Source organism: Struthio camelus, chromosome W (genome assembly GCF_040807025.1).
Source record: "Struthio camelus isolate bStrCam1 chromosome W, bStrCam1.hap1, whole genome shotgun sequence".
In the NCBI taxonomy this organism is placed as follows: domain Eukaryota; kingdom Metazoa; phylum Chordata; class Aves; order Struthioniformes; family Struthionidae; genus Struthio; species Struthio camelus.
In genome coordinates, this window is record NC_090981.1 from 67,051,822 (window position 1) to 67,073,870 (window position 22,049).

Below are 22,049 nucleotides of genomic sequence, written 5' to 3' on the forward strand. Positions count from 1 at the left end.
CCGGTTGTGGTCACTGCTTTAGCTGAACTACAAAATTGCTTTCCTGGTGTTTGTAAACGTGTGGTTCGATGTCAGCCACCCTTTTGGCAGCATGCAGCCCGTTGGCCTCAGCTTGGCTTCTATTTCTTAGGGAATTACCCTGACCAAAACATCGCTGCCGTCGTCATTTGGAAATAACAAATCGCAGGGCTCCGGGAGCATCCAGGAGGCGCAGGCTGTGGACCACAGCCCCGGACGTGCCGGGCACCAGAGAGGGGCCAAGCTTGGAGGACGTGGTGTGAGGGGCTTGGGCAGAGCGTGGCAAGGGAAAAGGCCCTTGCATGAAGCTTTGTGCTGCCTTGGCAGCTGGAGAGTAGCTTTCCAAAGGTTTGGAGCAGAGATACGGGGGCCCAACATACATCCCAAGACAAGCGTTCCCCTTCATGAGTCGACTGTGGCGTTTTCTCCCCCTGTATCTCGCTTTACGTACCTCCAAGGTTAATCACAGCTTTCATTTGCATGAATTGCACACTCAGGAGCTGCCCTTTTCAAGAGAGATCTCTTGGTAAATCGTTTCCAGAAGGCCTGTAAACCTTTGAAGCCTTTTCTTTGTTTTGCGCTTGCTGATCAGTGCAATGTAATAGTTTCCAGTTCATCCAGTAAAACAATAAAATTCCCAGGTGGATAATCAAGAGAAAATCTTCAAAAGAGACGGGGACAGGCAGCGTTTCTCAGTAACAGCCAGGGAAGTCACTGGCCCCTGTGTTTAGCCATGAGGCAGATGACCCTCTGAAGACGAGGGGGAAACAGTTGGAAGGAACATGCCTTTTTCATTCCCTCTTTTCAGTATTCCTCATCATTTCATATTGCCGCGTTGTCTCTTGCGGAAACGCTGCGTTGGAGCGGCCAGCTCTCCTGCACAGGCGCTGCAGAACAAATTTCCACTGGAGAGCCAGCGCTTGGTGTTCAGCAGACCTTGCTGGCGAGGTCCTCGAGCGATGCTTGCGCCCTGCGTTGAGACCGTGCCAGGCCTCCGCCGCACACTCGCACAAGATGAATGAAGCGGCGCTGGCAGCTCCGGCTCCCTTCGGCGCGGCCTGCCCAGAACGCAGGCTCCGTTAGCGCTTGATTTGATTATCCTCTCCCCCTCTCTTCTGATGGAAGTATATAATGGTCTGAGTTCATTAAATAAACGCATTCTGTAATCCAAAAATGATGGGAATGCATGTCACATTTTCAGAGCGATGCAGAGTGACGTTTTTATTACTCTTTGCTCTGTGCCAGGAACGATGCTCCTGTAGACCAGGCAAATATTCCTCAGCCCCTCCCGGGACTCTCCTAACTGCCTTTTAGAAATAAATTTAAAAAAAGGCTCTGAAGAGGAACCAGCCTGCTGCTGCATCAGGATTATTCCGAAAGCTTTTATTTGTTTCTGTTTTGAGTCCCGTCCCCCCTCCCTTGGCGCTGCAGCCCTTTAAGCCAGGAACCGTTCCAGCTCCTCAGTGGCAGAAAGCCCGTGCCTGACTGTAGATGGAGGATCTATACAGCGACAAGCCGTCGTTGGAGACCGCTGAATTTCCAGGTTACGGGCACCTCGTGCACGCACCTTTGCAGCTTTTGCAATGCAGAAAGCTGGATTTTGGTGTGAAGCACCCTTGGGTGCTCTGGAGAGCTGTCAGTGAAGTGCGGCTGGCTTTGGGTTCTGGCCTAGGGGCTGCCTGGGTTGCAATTGCTAAAGAGTGGAAGAGAGAGACACACCGACGGTTATTGTTATTGCTGCTATTGTTATTACTGAAGGAGTGCTAGGCACTGCACAAATAGCCTGGAGTTCCTGCTGCAAGGAGTTTACAGTCCAGATATACAACTGAAGGCTGGTGCTAGGCACGGGCACAGAGATGGAGCAGGCCAAGGAGCCAGCGCTGGTGGGTGGAAAAGGCAGCTTTCTCATCTTAACTTAATCGTAGCTTTCCTTTTCAGAAAGATGACGCGCATGGACCTTTCTGCCAGCAGGAGCAGGTCCGAGCCCTGAGAAGACAAAGCCGTGGAAGCTTGCAGAAAGTCCTCTCCTTGCTATCTGCCTCAGGGCAGGAGCCTGGAAGGGTCAGCTTGGACCACTGAGCCTGATTCTCCATGGCTGGAAGCCGTCCTGTAGTCGATATCCGTGTTGAGAGGGCCCACGTTTGCCTAGGCCACATGGCACTTTCCCCACTCGCCCCCAATAAACACATTCCCGGTAAGAAAAGTTCAAAAGCCACAACTGCAATGTGCAGCAGGAGCATGGGGAAGGGAAGTGAGATTGTTGCTTCATCCCCCTAAGAAGACGCATTTTCAGGTGACTCAAAAGTATGCAGACACTCGCCTCCCTTTGAAGTTCAGTAGTGTTTTAGTACTTCGCTTGCTTTGGTCTTGTTTAAATGGTGGGTACAGAGCTGTCCAGGTGGTTACACACCCAACAGCTAAGGTTCAGGCGCAGCCTCGTATCTGGGCTGAGAGGTGCGTTGCAGCTACGCACATGAATGTTTTCAGACCTCAGCTGGTGCATCCACGTGGAGCTACAAGGAAAGGTGCGAACCTGAATTTCTGCACCTGCCTGGAGCAGATGTGCTCTTGGTCTCTTGTGAAGTCTAGCTCAAAAGAAGAGGTCTGGCCTTCTATGACGGGAATTTTGGAGCACCTCCACATCTTCTCCCTCTCCACACAGGTGCTCTGTGTAATTCAGCTTCACTTGATACGTTCAGGACTTAGACTAGTCCAGCATGAAGTGATCAGAATAAGACCACGTCTGTGATGGGGCCATGGGGGAAATGCAGTCCACTTCACACTATCCGCTTTGTTCCTGAAATTTGTTCTCCTCCTGATGTTATAAGCAACACACAAAATCAGAGTTGTAGAACGATTAGAAAGAAAACATTCATTTTTCTTGGCTCTTCAGTTTCTTTATTATGCTCTTTGATATATCTTGATGCCTATCCTACATAGAGTGAATTTATCACTTTTGTACATTGTCTGAGCAGTTCTTACACATGAAAGTTGCCTTGGGAATAGGAGTGGAGGAGAAGCAGGAAAATGATACTTGAAAATTGCAAAAAATAGCATGGGAAGGCTTGAGAGCAAGGCTTGGATTTGAAACTGTTTTTGTTTCTAAATAAACTTGGTATCGTAGTTTTTTTAAGAGATTCTAGTGCGTATTTCAGTCCAGACAGGGCTGTACCGAAGCCATAGGATATTGTCATGAAAATATATGTTCAGTCTTAATTAGCACTGAGTAGTATGCTTCTGATCTTGGTATTTCTACCCGTTTGGTTGACTATACATAGATAGATGGTCTAGTGATGCTAGTGGTCTTCTTGTGCTAAACCTGGACTCAGATCATGTAAGTGTTTGAGCGCAGCACCTGCTGGGGAGGCAGGCAGTGAGCCTCGTCCCAGCCCGGCTCTCAGCTGTGGCTGACGTCTCCCCATCTGCAAATCCTGGATCCCCAGAAAGCCCGATATTAGCCTGGGAATCGATACGCTTTCTTCTCCTGGTGCTCACTTTGCCCATGGAGGGAGATCTCTGTCTGTGGAGGTAGGCAACAGGACCTATTTGCGATGTTCATGGTTCCCCCATGTGGGTGATACGTCACCATGAAGTTTGTGCCCCTGTTGCACCTCCTTCCTCTATGGGTGCTGAAGAAGCCTGCGTTTGGTGGGGCACTGGTGGGGAGAGATGAAAGTTAAGTTGGACGGAAGGCAGGCATGCATGCGTGCAGGGTAGAGGCAGCTCTAGCAGAGAAGTAAGGAGCCTGGGTTATTTAAGGCTCTGTTAGGAAAGCTGTAGTCACCTGGCTGTTGCCTTAACTTTTGATGGGACTGTTTGCATATGTTAGGAGAACATTAGTGAGATCTGCCCGTGAGAAGACAAGAGAGAAGGTAGCCAGACTGGAAATGATCATAGGTGTAAAAGCTGTCAGTGATGTCAGGTTTGCCACCATTGTGCAAGTCTTGAGACTCCCTGTGGAAAACCTAACGCTGTTATCTAACTTGGGTCTATTTAAATCCTTGTACCAGCTTCCTACGACTGTGCAGGTCTATTGTGTGATCGGTGCTCCCGAAGCTATGGTAATATTTCTCCATCAGCAGAGCTGAACGTAGCTCTGGAAAAAAACTGGGCAGGGGGGAAATGTTGTTCACCGCATTTTTTTCAAGCCATATCACGTTGGATTACCGTGAGAACGCTAGTGACGTGCACACCGGGCCAACTGCGGCATCATCTGTCATCACGGGGCACGCTGTGCAGAGGTTGCTGGTTGGTTGTTTTCCAGAGGATAATGAATAATTCTTTCTTCCAGATGGCAGGGCAGGAACTTATTTTTATGTTAAAAAAAGTTTGTAAGATTCTAGGCCACAGTTTTAATCACCGTGGAGGCAGAGTAGACCTAGGTTTGGAGGCTGCAATAAGCTATTAGGTTCATGCCATTGAGGACTACCGAAACGATGCACTCTCTCCGCTTGGGGCCGTGAGTGCAGTTTGTCTGGAGCTGGCTTGGGTTCCTGGCACACGGCATCTCCCATGGGAAGATGTCAGATCATTCACCTGGGTCAGGAGAGAGAGAGTCCCTGGGTTTCCCTGGAATTATATCTGCTTCCAAGCTCAAACTTGTAATAGAAGGAGAATTTATCACTCAAAAAAGAATCTGATCTTGATTTTTAAACTTCCCATGGCAAAAGAATCGGTCAGCACTTACTAGTATTTTCCCGTGTGGTTAATTACCCTCATGACTGAAAATCCGTACCTCACTTCTACTCTGACTTGGTTTAGCTTCAACTTCTAGCCATTAGATCATGCTGTAGCTGCCTCTGATTGAAAGGCGCTCAACTAGCTAATTTGCTTTCCCTGTGGGTGCTTCTAGACTGATGCAGCCAACCCATAACCTTCACTTGATATAGTTTGCTTTAGGAGGAGTCAGGGAAATGGAGCAACTCACTTGCTCTGTGTTTAACATATTTAAAAGATGGGAATGAGCTATTTTTGAAGACAGGCTTAAGTAAGCACAGTTGCTTTTTCTTCCTTCTGTGGAATCGCTCCATATTGCTGTTCATGGGATGAGGAACGAAATCCTCTGCCACCGTCAGAAAGCAAGTCTGTGCCTCCTCATGTCACTGGGGGAAACCACCAGGTGAATGGGCCAGAAATGAGAAGCTTGTTGAAGATGAGAAAGAGGACAGAAAACCCAGAGCCGAGAAGCAAAACACCATGGGAAGTGAGGGAGGCTCCAGATATACGTGACGAGAATACATGGGGCTCATCGTAGTGTTCATGTGTGTTGTGGTGGTGTCTGGAGGCCCAGTGACATTGGGTTCCTGCTTTGTGGACCCCTTTACAAACGTACTGTACATGCTCCTTTACATACATAATGCCGGCTGAAGCCATGCAAATTCAGTCTGGGGACTAAGGCTGTAGTTTGTGTCTAATAGTGAGGTGATTAATCAGACTGCCAAGGGAAGCAGTAGACTCTTCCTCTCTGGGGATCTTCAGCCAGTTGCAGATGTTACTTCCCGTGCTTGAGGTTGGTCTAACAATGTAAAATATGACCGTCTGGGTTACTTAGCAGATCAGAGCAGAGAGGTGACAATCGAGTATGTGGTGACAGAAAAGAGAAGCGCAATGAAAAGCGCTGCTAATCACAACCAGCAGTGTGTGCATTGGTACCCGCACGCAGCAGAGTTGGGTTTTGAAGACACTCCAGCATCGTTTGGTGAGTTTTTCCAGGGAATTCCACCCGTACCTACGAGATGCCTGGGGAAAAAACGGTGTGGTTTGTTGCAATATATAGGATATTTGTAATACATTGTTCATGTATTTTGCGCTGTGCATACACCCCTGAGTATTCAACTTGGTCTTGCTGCCAGAGAGGAGAAGCGTATGACTTGAACATTAAATTTGTAGGGAGAGTAGTATTTGTTCACTGGAGTAGGGAAGAAACTGCTCAGGTAACACAGTTAGGTAAAAATGCCCGAGCTCTGTATGCTGGGGAGCTCCTGCTTCTCTCAGGGTCACGGGTGCAGGAAGGTCCTCCTTCCTCTGGTACTCTGCCAGAAACCCAGTGCCTGACCCTCGTGGCCAGAGTACAAGGGTTGGGGCTGGGACGGTGCTTTCCAGCTCTTTGCCCTAAGGGTTGGGATTGTGGTAGTGGTTCCTGTTCCTTCCTGGTCCGGTCGTGTCTCACCTCAGAGAAGTCAGGAGGGATGAGGATCCAGCTCTTGGAGCAGCTGTTGCAAGTTTGGGCTGAGCTCATCTAAGTTCAGTCTAATTTTCAGCTCTTGAAGAGGTGTACTGTCCATTTCCTGCATTTGAAGGCTCCTGCCAATAATCAGCTTGGAGATTCAGTGCCAATCATCCCTTTTTTGAAAATTTACTCTAGCTCTGCCCTTTGCATCTACAAACTGATCCCTCTGCATCTTTGCTATTTGCCACCTGGAAGCATTCAGCAGGTTTCGTTAGGCCCATCTTAGCGATAGCTGACTTGGGCTTTGTTTCTCTTGCCCGTTACTTCAGCTCCCAACTACCTGTGGGTTTCTTCTCAGGCCTGGCTTTGGTCAGTGTGGCTCCATACTGCAGAGCCCAGGTTCCCACTGCGAGGACAGGACTCACCTCCCCGCACTGCGTTCCCACCGCGTCGACATCTCCGTGTGACACCGGCCTTTTGCTGCCCGGTCTCTCTTTGCGAACATCTTTTCAGTTCTCACTGTGCTCGCTTAGAGCACGACCTTCACCATTTACCGTGCTGGACTTTTTGGGTGAAGCCCATCTCCAGTCTTAGCAGGACAGAATTACGCCCCAAAGGGTGTGATTCAACCCCTGGCAAAGGCATGGTGCCGGGGTGATTTTCATGCTGTATACCTACTGATTTCTTACATATTTTCCTCTCCCCACAGTAGCTTGTATGTAACGGGCCCCTTGGCTTTCCCCGCTGAAGAGCTACATTGCTGTTTGTATTGCACGACCACACTAACCTTTTGGGCCCCACAGCACTGGGCGTTATCAAATACACAAAACATGGTCCTTGAGGAGCTAATCTAATTGTATGATGTGAAAGGCAACCCGGGAGGTCAGAGAAGCACGAGGAGTTGCGTGTGTAGCTGTTGTCTTGCTTTCCCCTTTGTATGTTTTAGTGGAGCTCTCAGCAGCGAGCTGGCGACTGTTCGTATCAGGATCAATACCCACCTGACCGATGCTGGACCCCTTCTTTGGTTCAGTTTGATATGTGTGTAATTTTATTACTTCTGAGCGTTTGGAGAAAATAAAGACTAATTGCCTCGAATCACGTATCCCCAAAGTTTATTTTCTGAAGATTCTCCAATAAATACCAAGATCTCCATTGCTATGAATAATTGCAGTAGCTAAAACCAGCAGCTTGATCTGATAACCTCAACCGATCTGCGATTCTGCGATAACGCTCTGGGGCTTTTGTGCCAGTTCTGACTCAGCAGCATTAGCAATAATATAATGGCAATAATGTAAGAGCATTCAATGAGCCAGTAGCATAGATTCTCAGCTAATCAGTCTCAATTACAACTTATCTTAGGAAGACAAAAATTAAAGTGTTCTTTGAAAAGAAAGCTTTTTGATTAAAAGCTTGACAACTTGCACATTTGGAGATTAGAACAAAAATCTGCACTGAGGGAATAGAGAAATTACAAACCTCTTATCATCTGTGATAGTTAACTCTTCTTGCATTTATGCTGAAAAATGTATCATAGTGTACCCTTGATCACAGAAGATATTATTGTTGGCTCTGAGTAATAAATGACGATGCTGTGCTGGCTTTCCAGCCTCTGGCTCACTTTATAATGTATACTTTGCAGCAGGGCTTATGGGGGGCCTGTCTGTGTCCTGGATTTAAGAGGTCCAGCTGCCTCCCTTCACCCAGAGATCTTCCCCGTCGAAGGTTTAAACAGTAGCATGTTTTACGCTCACAGTTTCTCGGGGAGGGCCCGCTGTTTCTCCTGATGCATAAGCACAGTTCCCGCAGATTAAAGGGACCTGTATTGATTTAAAGCATAAAGCAACCTTGCTATGCCGGAGAGCAGGGACAAAAGCTGACAATAATTCTGATGAAGACCCGCAGCTCCACAGCCCCGCTGCTTTCCAGGCTGCCTGCCGTCCCCGCTGGCTCCCAGCTCAGGCAAGCTGCTTCTCAGGCTCAGCCTCCGTGCAAGGGCCACCGGGATGCAGAGCCACGGGCTGCCCTCCTGCCCCTGCACCGCCTGGAGGCCGCGCGTCCGGGGCTGGCCCTGGGCTTGACCCGAGTGCTTTTGCTGCAGCACGTGGCTGCGGGCGCAGGCAGGAGTCTCCCGGCGTCGGAAGGAGCCCGTGGCGTAGCTCCGCTCCTGCAGCAGTGATCGCTGTAAGTAGAAGGGCCTGAACTTTCTCACTTCTTAATGTCTCCTGGAAAAGAGACATTTGAGTGGGTTGCGCTTGGAGAACGGTGGCCAAAAAGCAGTGCTGATGCCTAACTGGGGGCGGCGCGTGGCGCTGACTTCTTGCGCGGGTGCCACCGAGTTGTTCAGGGAAGGAGCAGGAGGGTCAGGCTGTGCCAAGCCTTGCTCAGCTGCGTACACGGTTATGCCTTAACCCGGCTTTCAGGAGACACTGTGTATTTATGCAGCTGACCCTCGCCGGTCCTCACTTGGCTGCTGAGGCAGCAGGAATTTAAAACCAGTTCTTACAAACAGCCCGTTCCCAGCTGCCCCCCCAGCACTTCGCTGCTCACCACTGTCACCCAGCAACTGGTATCTCCTCTCCCTGGGGAGAACCTTTCCTTGGAGGAGTAAACACACAAGACAATGTTTCCCATGGCTCAGGACTGTCGTACGAAGCCTCAGTAAAAACCGATTGTTTCTTGACTTGTTGCGAGAACATACCTAATCCCCATGCTTCCTGCCAAGGGCATATGGTTGGGTTTTTTTGACTCTTGTAGAGAGAAACATATCTGAAGATCTCCAAGCACTTTACAGCTAGATGGTTGCATCTCACAGAACTCCCTACCGTTAATGAAGTGATGTCTCCCTCGCGTTGCAGAAGGGTTACTGAGACGCAGCGCTGGAGTCACCTCTTTGGAGCCGTAGATGCAGCTCCGTAGGGAAGGGAAAGGGTTTTCTTTCCCCATGGAGGTCACGCAGCGCTGTGCCAGTGACCAGGGATGCCCAGAAGCCAGCCTGGAGCAGCAGCAGCCCCTCCGACCTGTCCGGGGGCAGCTGGGTGCCCTGCGCCAGAGCGTTGCGGTGGTCAGGGCATGGGGAGCAGAGACGTGAATACATACTCATTGACCTAGGTGTCTTCTGGCCACCATAAGCACCCTGGCGTGTGGAGCCGAGCATGTGAATGCCGCTGTATTTCTGTGGAGGGTTTCTCAAATGTGGCAGTAGGTGCAAATGTTCCCAGGCGTTGGGGTGCAAGCATCTGTCCAGAAAGCTGCTGGAGCGGTCCCTGGCGCTGCTTCGGCCTGTGCCAGCAGACTCTGCTCTGAACCATTCCCGGGCGTGCCTCGGGCGTTAGCCCAAGCCTGCGACTGTTCTCAATAGGCAGTTTGGATGTGGCCGACAGATTTTGGAGGATAAGAGTTTACGGTTTGGACATGGGCAGTCGATGCCAGTAGCAGAAAACAGGCTGGGCATGCTGAATTCAGTGCCATAGGTGTGGCCTGAAAATATTCAGGCTCTCCTCCTTCAGAGGCCTTAGACCGCAGACAGAAGAAAAATCCTGGCTTGGGCTTGAGGATTTATGCATGGGTGGAGAGGATGAGTCTAGTCTTAAGATTAGGTTCAGTCCATGATTAATTGGCTGCGTAGACAAACCCTTAATGAATCAGTGATGGACTGGGGAGAAAAGCCCTAGAGTGAGACTCAATTACCAATTTCCTTCCCTGGCCTCGGGGCAGCACACTCGGTGTTCGCAGGCAAATGGTTTCGTCCCTGTATTACGTTATGCCGAGTGCAGCTCAGGAGAAAATTTTCAAGAGCCGAATTGCTCTCACGAGGTGCTGGGCGTTGCAAGCTTTGCAAAGCTGCGAGGTGCCTTGCGTGGCGGCGGCGGCAAGGTTCCCTCTGCTCAGCAGCATCGCAGTCACCCCGTGGCCAGGAGGTAACAACGGGCTGTCATTATTGGCCACAAGTTTTGCAGTAGTTGCGTTTCCCAGACCTGTCTCCGACCGGCTTCATCTGGAGCCGGCTCGCGTTGCCGGCTCGCTGCCACGGGGCAGTGGTGTTTACTGTGGACCTCTTGCTTTTTGCCACGCTTGAGCCTCACAGCTCGCTGCTTGAACAAGGCAATAATTATGTTATCTTCACAACTGCCTTCAGAATAGTCTTCGCCGTTTCCTCCAGAGCAGGAGTGAGGGGCGCTCCCAACTCCCCGGCCCTTCTTGGCACCGACCGTCCTGGACCGCGATCCCCACCGTCCTTGGGGAGCAGCTTCCCCGAGCCGGGAGCTCGCTAACACAGCTCGCTTGCTCGTTTCGTCTCCGCAACTGCACCCTTACATTGGGTGCTGTGGAGTCAGCCAGGCGGCTCTGGCCGGCGACGGGCTCCCGTAGCAATAGCAGCGGCTCCAAGCAGCAAGGAAATGCATCCCATGCTTCGGGAGGAGCGAGCTTGGGGGGCGACCCGTTCCCAGCCGCCGGGGCTCGCTGCTTGTAGAGGCTGACTGGAGTGCTGGAAATTCGGAGGGTGAACGGTCACGGGAGCATCTTGGCCTTGTAACGGGATTACAAGGAGTAAGGATTAAAAGAACAGATCTAGTTGAATCATTTTGGATGGGAGAATTCTGCACGGCAAAATGCAGTTATATTGCAGCGGGAAACGGCTCGTGGAACGACATCCGTTAGGATGGAGCTTTTTGACTAAGGATTTATACGAACCATTTTCACCTTCTCATTACATTTGGATGCTCTCCAAATGTTTCATGGCAGTACAAGGTGATTCAGTTTTATCATCTCGTTTTATTTGGACTTGTCTAGCGTGTTTCAATCTGCATCAAGATATGTTAGTGCGTATTTAAGGCCACAGATGAATATCCCGACATTATGCTGATGAAATAACCTTTCGTGTTTGAACACGGTGCGGCGCCCAGTCCGGAGCTTGGCCAGGGAGCAGAGCAGCCTGGTGCCGGGGAGCTCCTGTCTGCACAACGAGGAGGAATGACGAAATTATCTTTGGGGCGGGATCCGCAGAACGCAGTTGGTAATTTATTGTAGGGTGAGCGTGCACAAGGCTGGAATAAATTAAGGAACCTGGAAGATGCTGATAGACTGCAAGAGAGACGATCTTCAACGCGGTGAGCTAGAGCCAGTCTAAGGGACTGCGCTGTCTTTCAGTGTTATTAATGGGATTGAACGCGTCTCCTTGATTTCGGTGGGTGTTACTGAGCGCTTGACCCTTTTGAAAAACTTACTTAAGTGCTTGAGCAAAACCTGGGGAACCAACTTATAGCAGGCCACAGACGTTTTTATTAAATCTCCTAAGTGACTCCAGGAGCCGGAGCACTGCGGGCCAGAGAAGGTGCTGCTCTCAGCAGCCTGGGCGTCCCGTGGAAGCAAGTCCTGAGATGTTGAGATGTTGAGATGTTTGCCCACCCGGACAAGTGCTGTCCTGGTGGGCAAACAAACCGTTATGTCCTAGTGCAGGTTGAAGGGATCGGACTAACCATTTTCTGTGTTACCACCGCCGGTAAGAGCACCTCCGTTTCAGCGAACGCTGAAACCTCAGGGTCCTTCCTTGGGTCGGTTCGAATGCGATGCAGCGCCGCTAGAGAGTTTTCAGCATTTCTTGTAGCTCAGTGAATTAGGAAGCGTCAGCTGCTTAACAGCTTCGGCGTTATGTGGGACTGCAGTCTCGCGTATGCTTTTAACGTGATGATATGCACGCAATGCATATGTGCGCAAAATGAACCCCTAATAAGTAACGCTGAATTACAGGGAGCATGGACCTCCGTGCTTCGTGTTGCTTGCAGAGCTGGCATGTCTCTGTGCCCGTACGATTACGTGCAGGCAAGGAAGAGCAGGGCAGCTTCGCTATCTTCTCTTTCTCTCATTTCGAGTCCCGTTTTTAAGCAGCGGCTTGCACGGCACAGCAACCGGCCCGGCATTTTTCCTTGAGAAACCTCAGGGGCGGATTGCCTGGTCCGGCGCTTTGCTGCAGGCGAGTGGTTGCCCAACGTGCAAGGGGATGCTCCTGAGCGTCGCCCCGAAGAGGGTGGCTTGCCGCGGCAGCCCCGCGACGTCCCCGGCAGCGTCCCTTTTCGGCAGCGCCGTCGCCTCCTGCGCGCTTGCGCTGCGCTCGGGCCGCTCAGGAGCCCTGCGCGCCCCCCGCCAGGCTTCCTGCCTCTGCTGCGGTTGAAAAAGGGCGTTTCGTTAGTTTTTGTGCGTTTGGGGCATCGGCCTCCCCCTGCTCGTTGGGTTTTTACACGGAGCCTGCCCGATTGCTCGTGGTTTTTCCCCTTTGTTTGGAAGCAACGTTAACTTTTTAAAGAAGGGCTCGTTTCTAATAGCTTCCTCTATCCTGCTCTTTAACTGTGCCAGCTTTCTGCTTTCTTCTGAAGACTTTTTTTGATAGATGGTACGGCTTTGCTCTGGGCTTTTAGTGCTGCGCCTCTGAATAGGCAGCGGGAGGCTTGCAGGCACGCTGCCCTTTTGGCTGCCCCTTCGCATTGATTTTTAACAACGTTTCTCATTGATACGTAGTTCCCTTTTGTGAGATTAAGCATTATTGTCACGGACTTTGTAGCTTTCGTCCTGCCGTCCCGACGCTGAGCCTGGCTACCTGTGTTTGCTATCACGGCGCTGCTGCTGGACGTTAATCATTTCAGCTGGGTCCTATACATTGCTCAGGGCGGCTTCTCTTCATACGGGCTCCCCAGTGAGGTTATGCTGTTTGAAAAATCAGCTTCGGCGGCAGTGCTATATTTTGTCCTTTTCAGGCTTGGAATTCAGCTCGCTCAGGATTTCACGTTGCTTGCTGTATACCTCGCTGTTGCAGGCAGCTTAGTTAACTACAGAGGGACTGCGGGTGCTGCATTAACTACCGGCAGAACGAGCACAACGTTGCGGACTGGTAAAGGCTGGAAGCGCGAGCGTTGTGCTTACGCTCGCGACACTGGAGCGTTGTCCTTCCTGCGCTGGCGCGTTATAGCTAGGGCCCAGTTCTGGCAAAGTCCTCGAGAACGTGCTCAACTGAAAACGTCTCAGCTGATTGAACTGAGATTTATATAATGCCTTTTAGTCCTCTAACAGTAAACTGAAATTGCTTTTTCGCATGTACGATACACAGATAGGCGCTATTAAAGCCACCTGCCCTTTGCGGAAGATGCCTCAGCGTCATGGGGATAAACAGCGGATAAGTTTTCTGGGCTACGGTTTGGATTAGTGTAATTTAGAGGGTATTTAGAGGGTATTTCCAGCGGGGCCGCGGCGGCGGTCAGGGGGGGAATTTCGGAGCAAGGGGTGCTGCCGAGGCGGGTGAGGAAGGAGGTGCCGGGGCCCCCGCCGCGAGCGGGCGCTGCCAGGACCCGCGCAGCGTTGCAGCGAGCGCCCTTTGCTGTCTGGCCGAGCGAGGGCAAGAGCGATCCTGCTTTGACCTGCTGGGGCGTCTGCTTTACGCGACGCTTGCCAACCGAGGAAATGTGTAAGTAAGTAGAGAAATCTGCTTCTGGCCTCTTCCTAGGTTAAAACAAGAGCTCTCCACGCTGAGGACTGTGTGTGCTAAACGCATCCCCTCCGCAAGAGATTCAGCAGCTTAGGGCAGGGATGGAAGAACTGTCTTGCAAAGTGATCGATGTCTCTGTTTCTACTCTTTCAGGGTTACCTCTCCGAAGGCTTAGTAACAAAGTGGTATCGCTCCCCTCGCCTCCTCCTCTCGCCAAACAACTACACCAAAGCCATCGACATGTGGGCGGCCGGCTGCATTCTGGCCGAGATGCTCACGGGAAGGATGCTCTTCGCCGGTACGTTTCTAATGATTTTTTTCTCCTTCCTGCCCTCCTTGCTACCCAATCCACAGGCCTGCGTAGGGTAAGGCGGATGGCACGGCAGAGTGAGTTCCCCTCTCTTGGCCCTCCAAGGCACCACCTCTGGCAGCACTACAGTCTCCTCTGTCTGGTTATTAGGCATACCAGACCAGTGGTTTCCAGAGCAAACCACTTGCATAAATTCTGGTGTTGGAGCACTCCTTGGTGCAGCTGTTTTGGTGCAGACTTCCCTCACGCAGGCAGGTCCTCGGGGCCAGAGCGTCGTTGCTGTCTTCATCCTCGGCTGAATTTGCCGACGTCGGAGCCACGCGCGGTGACGTGGATGTGACCACGCTCTCTGGAAATGACGCCGCTCGGCAGTGCCCCCAGGTCTCTGCCCTCCCCACCGAGCACGCCACGGCAGAAATGCTTTGCGAGACCCGCTGGGGTCGGTGTCATATTGTGCAAGGTGCTGCGACCGCTCGAGCAGGTCAGGAGCAGTGTTTGGCTGAAAACACAAGCCAAAACGGATAAAAGAGCAATTCTGATGACACAACAAAATCTTTTCTCTTACTGGGTTTTCAGCAAAAAAACAGAAGCTTCTTGTTAGGAGAAGAGATGCCTAAAGGAGTATGAGAGGATGGAGTATAAGGACACAGGATGATGTGGTCCTATGCTAAGAGGTCTGTACTTTATGCAGTGGATTTAAACTGACTGGTATCTTGAAGATACGTCTTTTTTTTGCGGGAGAGCATTTTGATGCCACTGCACAGTTGCAGCCAGAACAGGTTCACGTTGGGAGCGATAAGGCGCTCGCTATGAGCTGCTTGGTGCGAAGAGCTCGACTACAGCACTCATCGCCCTGCACTTTCTCAGTGATGGTTGTGAAATCCATAGTAAAAAATGAATTAGTGTCAAAGCCTCCTGTAAAATCAAATATATTCCACCGAGACCTATATACATGCTTAAGCCTATTTGCCGTGAGCCATTCCCAGGCTGTAGAGATAAGCATGTACCCTAAAACATTGTGCCTTTACTGCTATCTTGACTTGTCCATATTAGTTTCTAGGTCTAATTCTTCAATCACATTAATGTAACTTAATTAACTTTTATGGCATTATCTCCAGATCCTGAGGCCAGGTATTTTATGTATGGCGGGAATTAAGAGGAAGAACGGCATCGTTGCATAGTTGACGGCTCCTCTTCCGGGGCCGGGTTTCTGGAAGCGTCCTGAAACTGCACCCGTGTTCCTGAACAACGCGTGGGTGTGGATGTGCCACTGATCTTGCAGCCGGGATTTTCGCTGTCCTTCCCAGCTTTGACCCTAGCCATGTGCAAATTTGGCAAGTTAGAGGATTCCCATATAAGCGAGTACTAACATTGTAACGGTGCACTGCAAGGAAAAGACAAAAAGCATCAGTAAGGAGCGTATGATGTATCAGCACGGCGTTTGGAGCTAAATTCTGATGCTCTTGAAAAGCAAATCTTTATTCAGTACGTTTCCAAAAAGGCCACTGTAGGGAGCAAAGGTGTGGTTCTTAGCTTTGTATCAAGCTGGGACGTGGAGTCGTTTATTCAGGGATAAAGCAGGCGCTATCTGGCTATCAAAGAGCTAGCTTCCTCCCCAATGTATGCAGCGATGCTGCTGCTTTGTTACCGTTACCGTTGCCTATTAGTATTTTGAATGACAAGATCTAACACGTTTCATAAGCAGCTGTTCGCAGAGTTTTGTAAATAAATAATTAGTTCCATTAATAATAGAGAAGAACACTTTCTTCAGAAATATTTCAGTGCGCTGCAGCGCCCTGCAGCCGATGCGTGATTGCAGCTGCTCTGTCAGTCTCTGCGCGCTCAGCTTTCAGCTTCCGCATCCCTTTTGTGAAGGCTGAAAATTAGACAGTATCAATTAGAGGAGATCATTGGAAATGCTCTGCAGCCTGCATCCCTCTCCTTCCTTCCCCTTGGCTTCAGTCTCCCCTCTCAGAAATTTTCTAGTCCCTGCGCTGCAAATTATGCCTCAGCCCTGGGCTGCCTCTGCCGCCTCCTTGGGACATATTGCAGCCACGGTGTCGGCTCCGCTTTACTGTCGTGTCAAGGTGTAGCAGCTCCGAGTAATTGCCGTTCCAGCAGCATCACTTTTCTCCACTTTATTTATTTAGCTGCTAAAGCCTCAGGGAAGGCAAATCTCAGTGTTGTTCAGCAGCTCCCCGCTCTCAGATCTTGGGGAGAGAAAACAAGGAGGTAAAACTAATGAAACAGGGAGCCGCGCCGAGCTGCAATGAAAGCAGTCTGAGCCTGGCCCGAGGGGCTCGGGGAGGACGGGCGAAGCTCGTGGGCGCTGGTGGGAGGGAGACACGAGGCTGAACATGGGGCAAGCTCAGTCCCCAAGGAGCCTCCGTCCGCCGCTGCGCTTGTGTGGAGCCACTCTGCCTTAAAGCACACTTAAGTCTCCCTCGGGAGACTCGATCGGTCTCTGTCTCTTCTGCAGACGATGCGCAGAGCAGAGGCTGTGCCAGGGCCAGATCCTGCAGGCAGGTGCGGGGTTCTCGTTGGGGATGGCCAGCACGTCCCTGGGTACGCCCCACTCACGGGAGGGGAGCGTGGGGATGTCCCGCTTTTCCTTGCACATGCAGTTATTTCCTAGTCTCACTGGAGGAGTCTGCATTAGTGTCTCCGTTTGGGTCAGAGTGTCCTTCTAAGGAGCAGATCTCCCAACTGTCTCCACTTACTGAGCCTTGGTTTTCACCACGCAACAGTCTCCAAGCCCTTGAACAAGATTCCTGCCAGCTGCCAGCGAGCTGCATTTCCAGGGCAGACCTAACGCACGTCAGCCACTGACGGGCCTTCGTGGCACCAGCCTGGAACGAGCCCTGAGCAAAACAAGCCAGGAGGCCCAACCCCGACGTGCACGATGCGGGCGTCAGGGCTGCCGCACGACCGTGTTGCTCTGCAGATCTGCTCCCGCTGGTCCTCACCATGGGCTAATGCAGGTACAGCCTCCATCCTTTGAGATCCAGTCTGTCCTCAGACTTGCAGCTCCTGCGCTGGACCAGAGTAACATGACAGCTGGTATTAAGCTGGGTGCCGTTACTGTATGTAGCTGAAACTGCAGGGAAATCTGTCTGTCTGGACTCTAAGTTAATCTCTGTTTTCAGATACAGTTCCTCATGTCAAACAGAAAACAAGACTTATTTGTGTAGGTCCTTCTCTGGCCATCCTCATTATAGCACCCAAGTAGTCATCATTATCATGCTTTTGCCACACTCTGCTTAACCTCTGTCTTAGTGCCAGCTTATGCTTATGGACACCTGGAGTAGAAGTTACATTGCCTCATATCAGATTTCTACCTCGTAGATAGCTGACCCAGTCCCTAAAGGTCCCTTTATGGTCAAGGCAGAGACGAAGGCAATTCCAGGATGCAATTCATCTGGCCTCTTTTAGGTGTCTGCCGTCAGATGAGATTGATCGTATGTTAAAAATACTTATTTTTCACCACTGCTCATAAAGAGGACCCAGACAACTATCTCAAAAGTGGACGTCAGTATTGCACATTGCTACATTGCAATTAAATAAGATCAATCCCATCCCTGCTGCCTAGACAAGTTTCAAAATGTTCAGACAGTCTGTGCCACAAAGCAGGAATACTGAAACTGCTTTGCAGATTGCTTTATGAGAGCCCACAGCAGATAAACGCTCCAGAGAGAGGATTTGGCAAGTCACAAATTAAGTTCAGCTAGACAAGTGCTGCAAGCATCGTTGTTTCTCTGCTTTTCATTAGTTTGCAGTTGCTTAATAAGCCCCCAGATGATGGCAGGATACTTAGTTAATGAGTAGAGATCAAAACTGGAACTTCAAAACCACACATTCCTTTTGGATTTCTTTAAGAATGGTCTATAGAGTCTTTACTGGAAGCTCTTGGTCTTGTGCCCAGTTTCTCTGGCCTACTTCTATACCAGTAAATAAAGAAGAGCTGCATGTGAGCCCCAGCAGTGGCCAATATATCCATGTTGTGTGATTACCTCTTGCACTGTCTTGGCCCAGACCAGCTGCCCTTCTCTCGCACAGTGCCTCGGCCATGGGCTCTCTTCCTTACTGGAACAGACATAGTCCTGGTGTCTAAAGAGATGAAGAGTTAAAAATCAGTTGCTCAACGTGGTTAAAAATGGCAAAACATCCCAGATGATCACCTGCCACAGCAGCACTGGGAAATAACTGTCGTTCCCCTCTGTCATCCGGTTATCATACAAGTCCAGTCAGTGCCCAGCAGATGGTAGGACCTGCGTGAGTGTTTCCATGTGTACGAAAGCCAGCAAGAAAGCCAATGCCTGAGGAGAGGATGGACACGCCAAAGGCTTGGGATGATACTAGCACTGCTCAAAAGACGGGATTGGGTAATTTGTAGCGTCAGCAGAGCCAAGTAAGTCCCCGCCGTCATGGTTTTGCTGTCTTCAGCACAGAGTTCACAGCCAAACAGCTAGTACGAGTGCATGAGGCCCCAAAGCCCGCAGTGGGTTTATGCGTATGATAAAAGGAAACGACCAGGAGGCACCCTCTGAAGGCCGCTGTCCTCCCCTTACCAGGAGAGGCCACATGCTGGCCGAGGGCAGCAGCAGGTCCACGAATGTCAGCCCTACCGCTGAGTCCCAGCTCCAGCAGGCCACGCCGCCCTCCCTGCCTGGGACACACTCGCAGCTGGTGACAACTCGGCTGTTCTTGTCCTGGTCCCAGTTTGCTGGGGACTCAACGCTGGCAGAGGCTCTCACCCCTCTAGCTGCCCCTCGGGAGTCACACGCTCCCCGCTTTGCTCTCTTTCGCAGTCCTGGTGGGCAGGAGCATCTGGGCTCTGAGGAGGAAACAGGTTTACACGTTCTCAGCAAATTCAGCCAGCGCATTCGATATTTAAGAGAAAGGCAGAGCTGTCTGGGGTCCGGCCGAGGCCGTGCTGCTCCACTCAGCGAGGCAGCCGGGAAGCAGTCAGGGATGCGCCGGGTACTTTAGCACTTTGCTGATACAACCACGTTTGTGAAGGGGTTGGCTCCCTCCTGTGAGCGAGAGGAGGACCGTGTGATTTCATCACCGAGCCGAGCGGTGTGGTGCCCATAGAGGCCAGGGCCCCAGAGCCGATATAAGACACGGTGTCATTGAATGTGGCTCCGGGGAAGGCTCTGGGCTGAGTGTGGTCCCTCAGGTCTGTCTTTGACTTTAAGGTTTTTAGCAAAAATGGTGAAAACTAGATAGCACGACGACTGAGGAAAAAAAAAAAGGAAACAGAAATGCATCCCTATCCCACTCCTGTGTCTTGTCTCACTGTATCTCCTGTATATGCCAGGACTTGGACTTTTTTCCTCTATATGTGTATCTCTACTGTGGATTTGCTGGTTTGGGGAGGCAGGTTGAAGATGAAGAAAGGATTGCTCAGTCCCAAATGGGGCAGCGGTTCCTGCCTGGCTGGGTGTCCCCCTGCCCGGCTGGATGTCCCCCTGCCCGTCCCCTCCTCAGCAGCACATGCCCTGAACGTCCAGCTGCAGGTGGGGAGGGGGGACTGCGACTCCCTCGCCCCTTGATGGGCACACTGGCTGTCAGTGGGGTGTCTGAAGGAGTAAGAGATTAGGAAATCCCAGCTGAGGTTTCTAAACATTACCTTTAACGTTAGTGGTAATTCTGGTAGAAAACCTATCACTGAACTGCTGTCCTCTCCCCTTTGCCCTGTAGCATACCTGCGCTTTGCAAAGACTTATTCTTCTCTTTTCTTCGCTGAACTCTTTCCTGTGAGTCCCCTTCGCAGCGCTCAAATGCAGATCATACGTATGGGCTGCTGCTTTATTGTGTCTGGATTCAGGTCTGTGGAAAGAACTAGGTCGTACAAGAGCTGATAGGAAATTTGCCTTTGGATTCAGGGGGAGCATGGTTACCAGAGGAGAATCCCACTAAGGAGAGGAGAAGCCTGTCCTCCCCCTGGTCAGAGAGCCACGCAGTTTGCAGAGCTGGAAATTACGGAGGTTTCTGCCTGGAAAACAGAGGCCTGAGAACTTGACAGTTTTATAAAACCTGAGCTCTGCTGTCAGTCATCTCAGCGGTCGCTGCAGTGCGAGGGGCATGGGCCTGCGATGCTCGGCGGCTGAGGAAGCAAGTCAATCAGTCTGTTGAGCTCTCTCTGTTTTCAATTGCCTCCTGTACTAGAACTAAGTAGTTTACAGCTCCCGCCAGTGATTTTCCACCCCTCTGCTTGCGGAGACATATCCAAAAGCAGCGTCCATGGAAGAAAAAGAAAACAGAAGAAAGAGAAGAGCCTTCTGTCCTTGAAGATCTCTGGAGAGCAGCCAGTGGAGAGCTGCACGTGGCAGAGCACTGCAAGGTTACAGAAGGCTGTATGGTGATTTTTTCCACGGGATTGGTCAGACACGTGTGTCTCACTTGCCGGGGAAGTCTTCATCAGGGCTTGAATGTTCATCCTAGATTTGCCTGCAAGCCTAGGGGAAGAATTTCCTTTTCAACAACACATGCACGAAGCTGAGCTTCTAATCCTCTAGTCTGACAATGACACTGCATTTATCCTGTCTTTAGTTCGTGTTTTTCTTTTCATGAATTAATGCATTCAGCAGCTCCCTAGGAATTACACAAATAGAAGATAATGGGGAGAGAACTGGGTTCCTACGAGCCGTAGACTGTTCCAGGTCAATTAGCAGTGTCTCTGTGTGACGAAACATTGTGCCTTTGTGCTGCGCTCGTTGCCTTCGGGGTCAGCGGCTGGAACTGCGCTGAAAGGAGAATAGCCACCAAGCCTTCTTGACTTTTAATGCCCTGTAATTTTGATCCCAATTTGGGAATTAGCCTGAGTAAGAAAGCATTTGTTTCCTATTGGTCATCTTTGTTTCACCATTTTGCAAACTTCTAAATGACCTAAAATTAGTTCTTCTAAAGGAAAGTGAGTTCATTTGCCACTGGACTGATCCTAGAAGAGTATCACGCTGCCTAATGCTACATTTTGCAGAAGAGTAAGAGATCTCTGCTGTGTCAATAGGGCTATGCGTTTTGCTTCTCTTACTGCTCTGACCCGGAATATCTTCTTTTGTGATTGTTCTGCGTGTGTGTGGTGTGATGCTGACCAGCTGCACTAATGTAACTGTTGGTTTGGGGATGTCTAAGCCCATTCTCAGGTCCTAGCTAAGGGCATCGTCATTTGGGGTGAAAGTGGCCCTCGCTGCAGGCCCACAGGGAGCCCCAGGCTGGGGAGCGAAGCATCGTTTCAGGTGCCACCGAAGGGGAAGGGGTGCCCGAGGGCACGCAGCCCGCAATGACGTGTTGGGGCTTGGCCAACGTTGAGGCCGGCAGAACCTGACTACGGTCCTGTCTACCCATGCAGTTCCCCTGTTCCTTAGCTGCATCCGCAGGGGCAGGGTTCAGAAGGCGATGGCATTGCAGCCCTGCCAGGCGTCACCCCAGCGCCCCCAGAAAGGCTGAGCACGTGGAGATGGGATAACTAGCTGTTGTCCCCTTTGCTGCAGGCTGCCCTAGAGGGTTCAACACTGTAAGCTTGTGGATCCCGGCCTGGTGGCACGTGTCTGTGAGCCAGGCTCTCAGCTGGGTGGCGCAGGTGCCCTATAGTGTCTCCCTGAGAGTTGGTGGCCCCTGCGAGTCCATCAGACACAGCTGATCTCCAGTACTACAAGAGTGACAAGCTAGAAGTGACCTTGTCTTTGCTAGCAGCAATAATCATTTAAAACATCAGTGTTTTGATGCGATTTCTCCCGATGAGGACGCTCTGCCCTGCTTGCCGACTGGGCAGAGGTGCTGTGCCGTGCATGCTCCAGGGGCAGCGGTTCGTTCCTCTTGCCCTTTGCCGCTTGTGAGTAAAGCTGCTGGAAAACTGTCAGTCAGACAGCAAGGGACGTGGTAGCATGAAAATCCCTGTTGGTTTGTCTGCTCTGGACAGCTCACTATCTTAATGGATGGTCCCGGCTCTAGGGACAGAATATTTATAATCGGCATTTCTGGCGGACAGAAGATCGATAGTACAACTCAGTATTTGTGCCAGGCAGCTTCTTTGTACACGTAAGAAGCTGGAAATTGTCAGCAGAGCTCTTGGT

The 22,049-nt window shown here is 50.9% G+C and overlaps 1 protein-coding gene across 3 annotated transcripts in view; it reads left to right on the forward strand.

The window, feature by feature from the left end:
• The window catches only part of LOC138064157 (mitogen-activated protein kinase 4-like), an 86,584-nt gene that overhangs the window by 53,202 nt on the left and 11,333 nt on the right, over nt 1-22,049 (forward strand). For all 3 annotated transcript variants that reach the window (XM_068925495.1, XM_068925497.1, XM_068925496.1), the window contains one exon: nt 13,815-13,959. In XM_068925495.1, coding sequence (XP_068781596.1) covers nt 13,815-13,959 — 145 coding nt within the window. The remainder of the gene's footprint in view (nt 1-13,814; nt 13,960-22,049) is intronic.